At 30.7% G+C, this 15771-nt stretch overlaps 3 protein-coding genes across 3 annotated transcripts; 1 reads left to right on the top strand and 2 right to left on the bottom strand.

The window, feature by feature from the left end:
- Positions 1-1558: 1558 nt before the first annotated feature.
- LOC116771536 (uncharacterized) lies at positions 1559-3445 on the bottom strand. The gene is made up of 3 exons (XM_061523282.1): positions 3300-3445; positions 2497-2714; positions 1559-2244 (listed from the first exon to the last, which is right to left on the bottom strand). Exons 1-3 carry the CDS (start codon positions 3443-3445, stop codon positions 1559-1561), a joined length of 1050 nt encoding a protein of 349 aa, XP_061379266.1.
- A 4271-nt stretch (positions 3446-7716) lies between these two features.
- LOC133319320 (uncharacterized) lies at positions 7717-10842 on the bottom strand. Its single transcript, XM_061523281.1, has 4 exons — positions 10531-10842; positions 10230-10425; positions 8651-8868; positions 7717-8501 (listed from the first exon to the last, which is right to left on the bottom strand). The coding sequence occupies exons 1-4, from the start codon at positions 10646-10648 to the stop codon at positions 7816-7818; spliced, it is 1218 nt and encodes a 405-aa protein (XP_061379265.1). The 5' UTR covers positions 10649-10842; the 3' UTR covers positions 7717-7815.
- A 3137-nt stretch (positions 10843-13979) lies between these two features.
- On the top strand, positions 13980-15001 carry LOC116771477 (uncharacterized). The gene is made up of 2 exons (XM_032663320.2): positions 13980-14187; positions 14280-15001. Exons 1-2 carry the CDS (start codon positions 13980-13982, stop codon positions 14999-15001), a joined length of 930 nt encoding a protein of 309 aa, XP_032519211.2.
- The last annotated feature ends 770 nt before the right edge of the window (positions 15002-15771 follow it).

The following is a 15771-nucleotide window of genomic DNA, read 5'->3' as shown; positions in this document are numbered from 1 at the left end:
AAATCCGCGTAGTAAATCCGAAAAATACTAGTTTCATTTAAATGAATACTCGCCAAAATCTTAGATCTCATTAAAATCATTTGTAATTTAACTTCAACACAAAGGTTTCCTTATCTTTAAAACCATCGTTAAGCTGATTTGTCTTTGTCTCCAAGAAAGACGCTGAAATACGCATACTGTTGTTATTTTTAACGTCTTAGTAAAATACATATAAGTAGTAATAAAAATTGCATATTCATAAAATACATATTATTCTGTACATATGGGACGATACGAGTATGATTGTAATTATCAGAAAATGTTAAAATTATATATTATTTCCAGCTTCTTCGATGGAGTATGATAAGGAGGACAGATAATTAAAATATCAAAATTAAACTTTATGAACATGACATATTAATTCGACAACCTTTGAAACAATGTACTTAAATAGTGTTAGTAGAGGTATACCAATGTAAAACCTGCCAATACAAAGAGACAAGTAGAAACTTCTCAGTATTACATGGATTCACTTTGCAAGTTCCGGGTCCAGCGTGTGGCAGGAAGAGGAGTCTTAGCTTGGGCCTTGCGACCCAGGTGAAGGTTTAAGGGCTCTTATTTAACATTCACCTCCCCCGTCCCTCTGAATTGAATGAACTGATGTTAGTTCTGGACAGGTCCAAGTCTTTTAGTAGGTTGTAAAGTGATTCAGCTGTAATATCTCTCTCTCCCGCTTCTCAAAAAAAATTACTAATACTAAATTTAACTAATTACTCTTGAAAAATCGTAAGTTACGAGTGATTGAGTAAATAAATTATTCAATATTTATTTCAACGATAGTTTTACTTTTGTCATCTCAATAAGTGCTGAAATCTTTAATACAAAAATCCGACATCAAATTAAGATAATCATATTTATAATAGTATAAATGTAAGTTGTTTTAACGAAACAAGTTCTCTAATTACTTATGTTTAGAGAGAATATTAATGCAATAAAATTTGCATACTTGTATTACATGGAAATAAAATATCTTAATACTAAAATTAATGAAATAAATGTCAATTACTTAATAGTACCTTTCCAAAAAACTTTAAACCCGATAATTTTAAAAATGATGTATACTAACAAAATTTGTTCGATAACAATAAAAGTGTTCAAGAAACTTCTTTGTACGTGTTGGTTCACTGCTCGTTAAAAATATAGTAAGTACTGCGATGAAACTAACCAAGTCGTACCTACCTTAGATTATAAAAAATAGAGCAAGAGTATCTAAAGTTTTAGTGTAGTGAACTTCCATCGTGAATTTTGTTATATGATAGGTAGCTGTTAGATTATGTAGAAAACATTAAAAGTATAAAATAATATCCAGCTGATAAATTACGGTCACGTTTGAATAATATTTTGGATAAAATAAAATAAAATGTCATTAGAAATATACACAAAAAATCTTTGGTCATATGCAAATCCACCCCGTTTTTATTTACGAGATAAGATTGTACATTATTTCTATGAATTGGTTTAAAGGACAAAACTCTGTTCCTATTTTTTGGTATTACTCACACGGGTATTTTATAAATGTTTATTCAGTAGATTTCAAAGTCGTGTATGCAGAATAAGTAGATCTTAGAACCGCCATTAAGAATGGATAATCCAACACTGACATTCCACCAGCTGATAATGTCATAGCTCTTCCTGAACATAGAAGCATAAGGAGAACTGTTTTCCGATTGGTTACATTAAAATTATCCCACTGACAACTGTACACTGCTTCTTCGAATGTTGCTGCAGCATCTAGGAGCCTTTGTCCTACATAGCAGTCGAAACAAACCATACCAAACGTGAAAGGAATTTGTACAGCAGTATTCTGTAGTCCACCGACAAGTTCTGCCACCATTGCGAATGCCATAAAAATAAAATCGTTGAAGAAAATGAAGCGCATCTTATCTTTAATTTCTTTTCTAAGATTAATATTCATTATAGAAAACCTCACTATGTCCGACAAACGCATCTTTATGAACAAGTTTCTTATTACATTTTCCTCGGCGCTTTCTTCATCAAATTTGTAATCATTATAAAATGCTTCGCTGTCATCCCACAGATTTTCTAATTCTTCACTTAATGCTAGCATTTGTGATTCCACAAAACCGACAATGACGATCATCCGCAGTGACACGTAAGTGATGATGAAGAGTGAAAAATAAGATGAAGCCATAAACAACACCATTGCTATTTCATAATTGGGCGATTCATACATCGGTTCAAGACCTAAAGCAGAAATGTCACACTGTTATTAATTATAAACAAATGTACGAAAACAACAGAGTTTTATATATATATATATATATAAAGTATTATTCTTCTTCTTTAATTTAAAATATATATATATATATATTTTAAATTAAAGAAGAAGAATAATACTTTTATATGACATTTACGATATTACAAAAAATGCTTTTAAATTTAAATTCAAAGAATGTAATTAATTTTGTCATTTACAATCATATTGAGATATCTCACCATATATCACAATCAGATCTTGAGGAAAATGACGGCCAGTTTTTAAAAATGGCGCGAAAATATAGACAACTCCGTTGATCGCGAACCCACTGACCAACATTATTGCTTTCCTCTTAACGTCTTTTAGACTTGCTAAAAAATTCGTCTCAAATCTTGTGCCCTTCACGATTAACTTGTTACATTGTAAGCATTTTTCAACAAGATCCCTTATTGAATTTCTGCAATCAAATAAATCGAAATAGTGAATCTATCAATTTTAAGTTTTGTAATTTGTTTTTATTTAATATATTTTTTATTGCTCTTTTTGGGTATTATTGTTATCAAGACGATAAAGTGAAAATCAAAAAATCATTACATACATATTTATTTTAAATCTCTACAAATGTTCCCATTATTTTTAATTAATGTGCTTCGGATCTTATTGAAGGATAATTTTTGCCTTAATTTGCTTAATATTTTCTTGATGTTACCTATAATATTTCATGTAAAACATCCTAGGGATGGAAGTAACGCTACACATTGTGATAGAGAAGACTATTGTTGCGGTTATAAAAACATCCAGCTCTCGACTTCTGACCAAAATGAACCAAATCATGGAGACCACGTACATATAAATGTATGATAACCCACTGAAGATAGTTATAAAGTGAGTTATAAATGAAAATTCTGAAAAACACCTTAGTATATTATGATAATATTGTCTGGAAAACTCAAAAATATTTTTTTTTTTAAATTACAGATTTATTTTTCCTCTTTGTTGAACAAGTAGTCTTAATAGTAAAGGAACATCGCGAAAACATTACCCTCCATTCTGAAACGACTTACTTTGACCGGTTTCTTTTCTTATATTAATAGTGAAAGTTCTAAAAAATACTTCAATATTCCACAACATTGTTTGCATGTCGTAGTAATCGAGACCAAACTTGCGTAATTTTCGTAATACATTCATAATTTCCCGGTGGCTCTTCAATGAAGTTAACTGTAGGCGTTTACAATTTGCGAATGAGGTATTCAACATCCACAGTGCCGAGGATAATAGAATTGACAGCTCATAACAATACTTTCCATTGCATTGAATAATAGAAAATATACACACAGTTAATGTTTTATAAATATGATACGCATTTAACTTACTTTAAGAATTAATATTCTGAATATTATGACTTTTCTATATTTCCAAAAAATTCGAATTAATGCTACTTAAACCATAGTGACTCTTTCTAAGCCTTTTAAGGGATACCCACACGATTGAATATTTAAATAACTTCTTATTTCAAGGCAATAGTCAGTCCTTAAGATAGCAATGTTATCGCCTACTTAGAAATAACCATATGAAAACTATAATTTTTTTGACTACGTAGCCTTAATTTAAGGGTATTAATTTAAATTGTAATTTCAAAAATAAATATAACATATTTACATAATAAAAAAGAGGTAAGACATAACTTTATGAGAGCGTAACCGTTTAGCATGATGTGTTTACATTAATCGTTCTTATAATCATAGGTTTGAAGAAATATATAAATTAATTTAATTATACCTTTGGATTCCTTTGTAGTGACATTTTTCTATTATGTCAGAACTGAAAATATGGAAATTATATATTGTCATTATAAATTATATTGAGAATCAATACTTTTTTTTATTAATATGTTATATATTTAAACATTTTAAACTTGAATTTTTTGATGAAACAATGAAATTAAACTCCGATGTTCTGAAATATTTGAACTATTTAAGTTCTAACCCCAATTGAAATAAAAATAACGCTCTCGAAATCTTCGTTTTTCTAACCAAAGAAATATTTTTATACAATGACATGTAATTAAACTTCTATCAATCTACACGACGGTAAAAATATTTGGAGGAGACAGTTAAAATACTATTAGAAACGTTAAAATTTTCAAACTTACAACTGTAGAAAGCTTCTCTAAAAATTTCACTAGCGTCTATGAGCTTTTGACCTACAAGACAAGCTATTACAACTTCAGCAATTGTAAAAAACGTTTATAAAAAAATGTTCTCCAAATTATCAGCTCCTTTACATTTGCTCCAACCAAGACGACAAAAACAACACAAAAAACAAAACTCAAATTATTATTATTTAACTATACTTCTGGCTTCCTCTTCCAAAATATGAAGGAACACCTCATGGCACACCAAGAACATAATAAACCCAAATCAGTGACCGCCCACACGAGTGCCACAAAATTTTTCTGATATCCCATTCGGGAAAATTCTAAAGAATAATAGTGAAACTATACCGCTCGACATCTCAAAAACTATCGATACGCTCTGGCACAAGAACTTAATTGGTAAGCTTTCTCTCTGTGGTATATCTCGTGTTACGTTTCAAGTATGTATTCTATTTATATGAAATTTTGCCCTCAGGCTATGAGACAGCTCAATCGTTACACTTGTGCTATGACTGGTACTATGCACACAATGTAAAAATGAGCGCAGCGGTCAGAAAGTGCAAATCCAAGTGATTTGCAAATCCAATTATGCCGTGGTGAAAAAGCTTGACAATGGATGTTTCGTGCCAGATTATATTGTAGACCCGCGATGTTTAGTAAGGTGAAAAAAGAGAATCTTACCCACTCACCGGGTCCCTACTGAGTACCGGAGGCCACAAGGGACTCCGACACAAAGAAAATTTTTGGCGTATTGTATTCTTTACAAATTTTTCTGACATCTTCAATACGAAATCGTCAGACAAAATATTTAAATCCAACAGAACGGTTGCCGGCATGACTTTGTTTCATAGTTGATATCGATGTCGGCGGCCGATGTTGAAGGTATAGAAGCACGAATGATAACTGATAAACAACGAGGACAATAGTGAAGGTTTTTAAAATTTCCAACACATATATTCAGGACGAGAAAACCCGAAAGATATTTCTATTGCGGCTGCTACAGAACTTTGTTAAATCTCAGATACAACAAGAAGTGTCGAAGTTGGAGTAGGTCAGTAACATTTAGTTTATGCCGTCAAATAAACAATCTTTACCAACGGTAGTTATATAACGGTAGATAAAAAGCTAACGATCCACTTGTTAAGTTCCTAAGACAATGTGTAAAATGATAATTTCTATAGAAAGCCGTTATACCCGACTTGATCGAACGTCTTCGACGTGCCAAGCCTGATAGCCAAAGCTTCACCTAATTCTTAATATGAAAGCTTAGCAGTGCGTGATATATAGTAAAATATCGCAAGTCGATCAATAGTAGCAAAAACCGTATTGACCACAGTTAAAAAAATAGTGCTCTCCTGGAGCTTTGTGTTAATGCGAAAATGATACTCTGTAGATTGTCTTTGACTTTGGAACTATGAGCAAAGTTATAAACCGGCTTTCTTACTCATGGGATGAAGTGCTGCCATTAATGACTCTTTCACGCCGATTTTCTGTGAGAGCCCGGTACTTCCCCAGTCGAGCCAGTCCATGTTTGAACTCTAGTAACTGACCAAAGTTAGGCTCTATCACCTTCATAAATATAATTAACATAGTTATATCGATACAGACAACTTGAATTTTTTTTAGACTTTACATCAATATTTTACATTTGAGCCCCTCCTAAACTTCTAGTGAGTTTGGATTAAGGATCACCTATACCCGCCAGGATCACCCCAATGACAGCGGCTATGCTGGTTCAGGATTTTCTAATGTAAATCAAAGCTCCTTCAACGGGTATCATTCGGAAAACACATAATTTATCGCAGGCTACTGACTTATACTACCAAACGCTATGCATAATACGTCACGAGTATCCGGTCACGACAGTGGTCAGATAAACCTAATGGTCATCCACTGAGATGAAATATGTTAAAAAATTAACCAGCTACGAGATCAAATCAAAACTACTAGCAGTATAGCCCCATATCAAGCAACGCTGAGTGATGGACTTTCAAATTCTCCAAAATTTTAAGTGACCTCTATCACTGGTATAGAATCTGTCTCGATCTAAGTAAAAACTGACGTGGCTGCTATTTTTCACACATAAGTACAACAACAAGACCTACAGATCCCTATTTGTGATTTCCTAAATGGTCTTCCACATTTGTGGATTTCTCATATTGCAGAAATCCAAAATTTTTGTAGAAGCTTTATTTTTCCTTTTGCTTCTTCGTATTTTCTTTTAAGTGTGAGAACAAGTAATAGGTATAGGTATGGCTGATCGCTTGAAGAGCAAAACATAGTGAAAGACGGTCCTAATGTTTATCTATTTGCTAAAAAATCTATCTAAACGGTTGGCTGCCATGAAGTAATCGTTTCACAGTCTATATCAGCCATTCCCAAAGTGGACGATAAAGCCCCCTTGTATGCGCTTCAGGACTGAAGGGGGCGGTAATAGACCCAAAAAAAAAATGATGCGCTAATATAGCTCACATTAATTAATGAATTTAAATCGAAGTTATTGTGGTTTTTCAGTTGTTGAAAAAATTAGGGCACTAAAAAATAATTTATTCTAAAAGTGGGCAGTAGACGAATTAAGTTTATGAACCCCTGGTTTATGTGATCGACACGTCCACACATCTTGTCTACATTTACCAATAGCCATGTGGTAATTTTGTCATCAATACCGGTCCCTCAGCTGACAGCGCATCAGATCCCCAGAAGGAGCACTGGATAACTTGCATAAAATACTAAACTATAGTTTTCTCTAAAATGGAAATTCAAACCTTACACTACCTCTTAAACAAAAAAAAGACAGTTTTCTGTCCAAATTATAACAATTAAGGCAAAATGTCCTGTAGTGTAAATATGAACTACATGATAAATATAGACAAGATGACGTCATACAAGCATATGTCAGGTACATTTTAAAATACTTAGGAAAATAAAATTCAAATTCAAATCGAAAATGTAAATGATTCAATCATGAACAAAGAAGGATTTGAACCTGCAATCGGAAAACCATCGCATGGAATTTGTTTTAACAAAAACTTCTCATTCTACATTTTCTATTTGAATTTTAAAACAAGTATGAGATGAAAATTGCTTAAATGTTAAAAAATATTAATTATAGGACTAACAAGGTTAAACAGAGCTTGAACAAAGTAATCCTTTGAAAACTAATTTGATATAGACTTCTTACAAAGCTGTACCACCAGTTTATAAAATAGAATTGAAGTTATACTCTGAAAAAGTCAATTATTAATTGATGATTAAAAGTAAAAATACTGCAATCATATTGAATTATAGATAATTTTTATTCCTTTCTATTGATTTATATTTACAAATAATTAAATATCCCGATGATGTTATATATTTTATACAAGATATGAACGTCTGCAAAGACTACAGTTTAGTTGATTTACTATACAGAGGATTTAATTGTGGTATATGCTGAGTAAGCAAATTTAAAAATTGTCATTAAGCAACACAAGTCCATTACAGCTATACCTCCAGCTGACAACATCAATGTCTGTTGAGAACACTGCAGCATGAGAAGAATAGTTTTCCGATTTGAAACGTTAAAATTTTCCCACTTGCAGCAGTAGACAGCTTCACTGAAATCTTCACTAGAGTCTATGAGCTTCTGGCCTGTAAGACAAGCCACGACCACTTGAGAAACTGTGAAAGGTATTTGTCCAAATGTATTCTCAAGCCCACCGACCAGCTCCGTTACAATGGCTATAATCATGATGACAAAGTCTACTACAAAAATAAAACTTAATTCTTTTTCAATTTTATTTCTCAAATTCATGTTAATTATCTGAAATTTAACAACATCTTTGAGTCGTATCTCAAGGAATTTATTTCTGGCTTCATCTTCCTGGATATATTTAATGAAAACTTTAGATGTGTTATAGAACTTCTCGCTGTCTTCCCAAATATCAGCCAATTCCTCACTGAGAGCTGTCATCTGTGCTTCTATACAACCAACAATGACAATCATGAACAACATAATGTGTACTGCACTAGCTACAGCGAAGTATACACCAACTGCCATCATTATTGAAGCAATTTCAAAATTAGGTGATTCGAACATTGGCTCCAATCCTGTTACAATATAAAAAAAATCTTTAAAGAGATTTTAGAATTTAAGAATGAAGAAACACAAAACTGTGCAGCAATTAATGTTTCTTTGCAATATCTTTATGTATTGAAATTCTTAATAAACTCATATCACAACTTCAAGATATACTTACCATATATTACATACATATCTTCAGAGAAATGGCGACCAGGCATCATTAGCGGTATAATATTATACATCGTTCCATTTGCAAAGAGGAAAATCCAAATGAATATGGCCCGTTTTTTTACAATCTTTAGATTTTTTAAAAAGCGCTTTTCAAAACGTGTGTTCTTCACCATAAATTCATTGCTATATAGATATTCGTCCACCAGATTCATCATGCTAGTTCTGTAAAAAGAAATATTGCTTTTTTTTGTTAAGCTTAGTTGGCAAAGGAATTTTCAATACCCTTGCATCATTTGCTTCGTAAGGTAAAGGTACATTGCTCTAGTCTTTATAAAAATTACCTGCCTAATCGGCTACTTTTATTTAAAAAAAAAACGTTTTTAATGTTTTACGTAACGAAAAATAATTCTTCCAAAAAATATGTTCTTTTAAAACCAGTACACAACCATTGCAAAAATTGTAAAGAATAATAATTTATTTTCGCAAATCTTGAAAAATTTGGTAGGTGTACCTTAAAATAATACATCACAGTGAACATGTTTTTTACATTTATTTACTATTTTTGTTTTAATCGACACGATTGGTGATGTTTACGTTAAATATTTTCGTAAAAAAGTTAGGGAGTGCCTTTATTTTATTATAACTCTATTGAATACTAATTTCATTATTTAGTTAAAAAAATATATTTTTGAAGTTATACTTCTTTTGGCGCGTTGGAGAAAAATGATGAGAGTGAATTTTTACGATGCGCGCGCACGCCGACAGATAAATTCCACATCGTGAAGATAGTTCTAGGTGGTATGAAAATTGATAACTATGTTCAAGTTGTATATTCTAGTATTTCGATATTGAGAGCACGTGTTTCATGACAGTACAGTTAAACATTTATTAATGAATAAATAAATATTATTTTGGTGTCTTTATTATGTTTTTCGTTTTGTTTCATTTCTGATATATTAACAAATGTTATGTATAAATAAAAAAAGAAAATTTCTATACTTGTTTATATTAACCTTAAATGCTGAGTGTTTATTCTATCTTTGATTTTAACTATTTGTTAAAGTTTGATTTATTGAAATTTTTGATTAATTTTAATATTTATCGTTAATCACTACTGCATTTTAGTTATTTTTTTTCCATACGCCAAAGAAGTATAACTTCTAACGCGTGTACGTAAGTACACACACTATTTTTTTTTACTTTATTATGTACCGACATAATATATCGGTACAGAATAAAAAAAATATTCTATAAAAATTACCTCCTTACGCTCCAAAATCACTGCAAAAAACAATTGATTTAATTATTATAAAGTATAGTCTTTTATTTGTTAATCTAATAATTGTGGTTGTCAGCCCTAAGTTGACAAATTTATTACAATATTATTAAATAAAGTATAAAAAACATTTAATAATTTACAATAAACGTACGCCAGTTGAAAGTATCATTGCGTATACACTCACAAAACACAAAATCAGAGTGGCGGGAAATTTAATTTTTTTGCAATTGCAATTCAGTTTTGTGCAATTTTACATCTGACAGTGGAATATATATTCACTTATACATCAATAGTGGCAACTTACACTTTTATTTTAATAAAAAATAATTTCAATATACAATTCAGGCTGCACATTGAGAGGGAGATTTCAACGATGACGGTGAGCAAGTCCCCTGTATCAGGATATCTGAATAAGATGTACCAGTACACCGAGAACATGTACACATATACATAGCAGATGGCGGATATTATAAAAACGATATAAACTGTCCAAGAGATCGCTGAAAAGATATCAATTTAAGCTTTTGTAACATGATCACTCAATAATTGAGGCTACTTTGTAAAAAGTGACTGACCAAAGAGACTACAAAATCAGATAAACTTACGTTCGTTATACCTCCTACAGATTTTAACAGTCAATATTCGTAATAATACGCTTATGTTATACAACAGAGTTGGCATGTCACAGTAGTCCAAGCCAAACTTGCCTAAAAGTTTCACCATCTCTTTGTTTGTTTTGGAGCAGAAATTTTGCAGTATATCTGACTATTATATGAGATTATTTGTTGTATATAAAACAGAGTCCGAGTGTAATTTATATAGTTCTTAAATAATTCATATGTAAGAAATCACAATGAGATTACAGTTAGATTTGTTATCTGTCCGAGAAAGTTTAGAGAGATTATTTTATAATTACGGACGATATTTCATAACTAAGAATTAATAAAAAAAAAACGTTACCATCTTATAAAGCCTCATGTAGTAGTAATTATAACGTACAAAGTAATAAAAGAAATTGTTGGGAAAAATAAACTATACTAATTACAACTTTCGAACATGATTGACATTTTAATTACTTAATACGATCGAATACGCTCAGACTTTAACAATAATTTATATGTTTGTAATCTTGGTTCTATATTTTTTACTTATGATAAAAATTTTAGTTTAATATTTTTTTAATAAAAACAAATTAAGCGTAACATATTGAAAGCCAAACTAGAAATTTATTACTAATAACACACATAAAATTGGTTCATAACACAACGAAGAATTATTTCAGCTTCCTCGACAGTTTTCTTTGTTAATTGAACTTTACTTGTAAAATAATAGAAATAATATAAATTACGGCACTTATGATGTGAAAATTTGACTTCGACCTGTTCTAGGGATGTTAATTTCTACCGTGGATAAAAGCAATTCAAAGACAAGGACAAGGGCACGATACTTGTCAAGGATAGAAAATTAAAGCTTATTTTAAAACAGGTTTTAGCAGAAAGAAAAATCGAAATCTCGAGATAAGGATTTTTATTACAGAGACAGTCGTCCTTTTTACGACTCCCCTCATGGTAATAGCGAAAATAGCTGGATCTTTACAAAGATAAGTTCTAGAACTTTGGCATGCATTTTCCTCTTCTTGCGCCCAAAACTTTTGAATAAGTTACTGATCCTGATTTAAAAAAACTAACTTGTGCAGTTCAATGTGGCTTAGGCAAGGACTTGAACACTGAACTGTGATGTATGAGCCTACCAGTGAATGAAAATTAGCTATCTCCATATTTGCCTGTTGCATTTGATTTAAGTAATTTTCATTTTTACAGTGTTAACTGTGTTTACTGCTTGTGGAATTAAAATTTGCATTTGTAAGTACCAGACAACTCGCAAGAAGACAAGCGACCCCTGTAGGAGTTCTACGAATGACAAAGTAAGGAATGACACCAGTACCGAAACCGTCGGAAAAGACCGATATTGTGAAGGATTTTTTGTGTCATTTAGCTGTTACAATGGAAAGTATTAGAGTTTAGAGATACCATGTTTGGATGGGTTACCTTAGTGTTGCCATTAAGTATACAGAAATTTAAACTAATTATGTAAAAGCAAATATAACTTACAAAACAAAATATTTGGAATTGGAATGTTGATTTTAGATAGTTTTAAAACACTAAAACCATGTGAAAAGTAAAATAGCTGTGAAGTTCGAGTTGAGCTGGTCCTAAATTATATTTTATGAATCATTTATTAGACAAATGTATATACTTATAATGCCTGCTAATATTCATAGTTCTAAGTCTAGGAAATTGAAAAATATAAGACAAAACATGTATATTTCGTATTAAATTCAGCAACCTTTTTTTAAATATCTCAAATGTGTCATATAAAATTATTCAATTCATATTAATTTCTTTTATTTATTTTTTTATTATATTTATCTAAATATATGCAATTAAATGTAACATGATAAATTATTGTTTTATTTTATTTTTTATTGCACTATCATTGTTTCACCAAACTGATATATGACAAATGTGAAAATGTGGCAATATAATCATCCTTAAAAATGAATGACAGTCTTGATTAATAAAAAAACACGACTCTTTCAGATCTCATGTTTTATAAAAACTTATTAATATAACTACGTAATTTTGCTTGATTTTTCTTATTCCTAAAAATTATTTATCACTAATATATTTTAAACAAATAAAACTATTTTTTTTAATATTTCCACAAATCAAAATGTATATATTGTTACAGTAGGTATATGAGGAACATGGAAAAGAAGCCAACACAGATATTAAATTCGTGTAATTACGTTTTTAACATTACACCAAAGTTGATCTTATACTTAAATTTAAATTTTTGTTAAAAATATATATCAAAAACTTCATCGATAGAAGCAAATTCAAACCTGCAAACTCACTTCACCTCAATCTCACCTCAATCGAAAATTGTTTGTTAAGGGCTAAAAAATCTTCACCCCAGTTAAGTCCTTCTTGCTATTAAAGCTCTCCGATATTTACACGGTGTTAACTCACATTTTTATTCTATATAAAATTTACTAAAATTTTATTTCTTATAATTAGCCTCCTATAATTTACAACCGGACGAAAATGTAGGATAAAATATATATTAAAATATGTAGTATAACGTAATTTTTTTTTTTTATTATATTTTTTAATTGACTGTTCCTAGACCAAATTTAATTACGCTCTATTAAGTAATTAGGCATAATAGAGGCTTTTAAATTAAAATAATATAACGTTTATTTTGATGTTAATTAAAAGAATTTTACTCAATATTGTAGGAAGAATATTTAATCACAGAACACAAAATAAGTCAGCAACACCCAAAGAAAAAATTAGTTGCCCATTTTTCGAACTTATAAAATAAAAATGATGAAAACATTAAAGAAGTTTGGACTGGATTATTGCGATTTATCTACAATGTTGTGGAATGTCACAGTGATATTAAGAGGCGGAACTGTTAATATTAACAGAATGTTTATATCAAAACGTATGTATGTGTCTTTAGTTATAAGAACAACTTGGAGCTGAGCTTAAAAGTAACCAAAAAAAATAGTCGCTCATAAAAACCTGGCAAAATTACTTTCATGTTCTTAAACACATAATACTTCTTTCTTGTTGCTAGAAGGTTTACTCTATTAGGATTTTTTTCCATATTCTTGTAATACGTAATAGGAAATAAGAGAAATATAGCAAGAAAAATATAAAAAATGTAGGTTTAAATAATAAAATCTTTTTCTTTCCATCCTATTTCAGCAATACCTTGGATTTTTTACTTCATCACTCTCTTAACTGGTACATGCTATTTGTATGCATACGTGCTATCACTCGTCTGGTTTCTGATATTCAGATTTCCCGAAACCGGCGACATAAGAAGGGCTGCTGTGGAACTTTCCCTCGCTACAGCCAGCGGAACGTGCGTCGCTCAGTTTTTGTACATGAAGTTATGCTCGTAAGGATTTTTTTGCACGTAATAAAATATAAACAACCACTAGCTTATTTCTAAATAAAAACTATTTTTCAGTAACAGACTTATGGATATAATTGATGAGTATCTTTTATGTGACAAATTAGTTTCAAGAGGCACACGCTTTGAAAAGAACTTATCATGGAAGCTGAGGGAAATAAAGAAACGGGCTTTAGTTGTCTGGATCGTGTTGATTGGGAACGCCGCACTTTACGTTACGGTACCCATCTTCATACCAGGGAGACATTTCACTGAAGATCTATTCGTATTATATGGTAAGTAGAGATTTATGAAAGAAAAAATATATTGAAAAATTAAATTGTAAAATAAGATTTTTTTAATATACTTTTTTTATTATTTACTTTAGGATTAGAACCAATGTTCGAAACGCCAAATTACGAAATTTCGTTTATAATTTTGGTAGCGGGAGTATACTTTGCCGTCTTCACTTTAGTGCACACAACAATTTTTACAATAATCATTATTGGATATCTTGAAGCGATATTGTTGGCTCTGAGTGAGGAGATGGATCATATTTGGGATGATAGCGAAAACTTCTATAAAAAGCAGAAAGATGCAATCAATACAATACAATATATACAAAGTGCAATCTACACGAAAGACGTGTTGAAAAATGCTTTCATAAAATATCGACTCGGTCATATCATACAATTTCAAATCGTTACTTTGAAACTCAAAAGGAAGATTGATAAGGAGCTAAGTGTATTTTTTATGGTGGAATTCCTTTTCTTGGCCGTTGCTATCGTCGCTGAACTGATTGGGGGTTTAGAAAACACATATCTAGAAGTTCCGTATACTGGTGGCCAAGTGTTCATAACATGTCTTATAGGGCAGAGACTTGTTGATGCGGGTATCGCTTTCAAGCGGTCCCTCTACGGATGCAGATGGGAAAATTTTAATACATCTAACCAAAAAATGATTTTGCTAATGTTGCAATTTTCTCAGAAGACGTTAACATTATCGGCCGGTGGTATTACAGTTTTGAGTTTTCCTTGCTTAATGTTCATCATGAAATCCACGTACTCTGCTTATACGACTTTAAAATCATCTGTCTATAAATCACCATAATATTCTTATCTGTAATTAAATTGTTGTCATGTCATTGTCTTAATCATTTATTTTATTTTTGGAAAAATATATATAATCTTTATTTTAATTATATCTTATTTAAAGCCCGACATAATTATTTTTTTTTATTTAATTACAGTAAATAAGGGTATTACTTTTTAAAAATATAACAACTACTTTTATTACTTCCTGGACTGTAAAAGAATGATAAAAGCGAGGACGGGTATGAAATAAAACTTAGTCTTTCTTACCCCGACAAAATAATTATTCTAATAACAAAAGTTATAATATCCTGAAAATCCGACAAACATCGTTTGAATACATCTGTTTTTTTCTTATTAACAAGTAGTCTCTGGTAAAGGCAACCAAGAGATCATTATTAAAAGAAGTATAGAAATGCATTTTTTTTTAAGAACAAATGTAGCGTCACCAAGGAACATTTGTTATTTTGAAATAAAGTCTTTTTCGACAAAGCGTACGCCATTCTTTATTTTCCCTTTTGTATTTTCTGCCTTTGTCACTTTATCTATAAAATGAGCAAAATCATTATCTCTGATTATAAATTAAAAGACGCACTAAGTCAGAATGTTAAGGAAAATCCATATTAAGTTTAAATATATAAATATACGCTCCCCGAGCCTTGATCAGCGTAAATAAATTCTCTTAAATAAATTAATGTGCCAATTGGCAGCGCTGTCTAGAATCTATGTCATATGACTACTTAAAAAAAAAAACAATTATTCTTATATATCGGTCCGTATACATCCAGC

The sequence above is a fragment of the Danaus plexippus genome, chromosome 17 (assembly GCF_018135715.1).
Source record: "Danaus plexippus chromosome 17, MEX_DaPlex, whole genome shotgun sequence".
Lineage (NCBI taxonomy): Eukaryota > Metazoa > Arthropoda > Insecta > Lepidoptera > Nymphalidae > Danaus > Danaus plexippus.
Note: the sequence above shows the minus strand (reverse complement) of the source record. Positions and strands in the feature narration are given on the sequence as shown.

Coding starts and splice junctions, on each gene's coding strand:
- LOC116771536 (XM_061523282.1), bottom strand. CDS start 3,445: ATGAATGTATTACGAAAATTACGCAAGTTTGGTCTCGATTACTACGAC. Junction 2,715..3,299: donor AAGTCGTTTCAGAATGGAGG/GTAATGTTTTCG, acceptor ATTTGATTGCAG/AAATTCAATAAGGGATCTTG. Junction 2,245..2,496: donor AGATCTGATTGTGATATATG/GTGAGATATCTC, acceptor TTTCTGCTTTAG/GTCTTGAACCGATGTATGAA.
- LOC116771477 (XM_032663320.2), top strand. CDS start 13,980: ATGGATATAATTGATGAGTATCTTTTATGTGACAAATTAGTTTCAAGA. Junction 14,188..14,279: donor AGATCTATTCGTATTATATG/GTAAGTAGAGAT, acceptor TATTTACTTTAG/GATTAGAACCAATGTTCGAA.
- LOC133319320 (XM_061523281.1), bottom strand. CDS start 10,648: ATGGTGAAACTTTTAGGCAAGTTTGGCTTGGACTACTGTGACATGCCA. Junction 8,869..10,229: donor TTTTTTATTAAAATAAAAGT/GTAAGTTGCCAC, acceptor TTCTTTTTACAG/AACTAGCATGATGAATCTGG. Junction 8,502..8,650: donor AGATATGTATGTAATATATG/GTAAGTATATCT, acceptor ATATTGTAACAG/GATTGGAGCCAATGTTCGAA.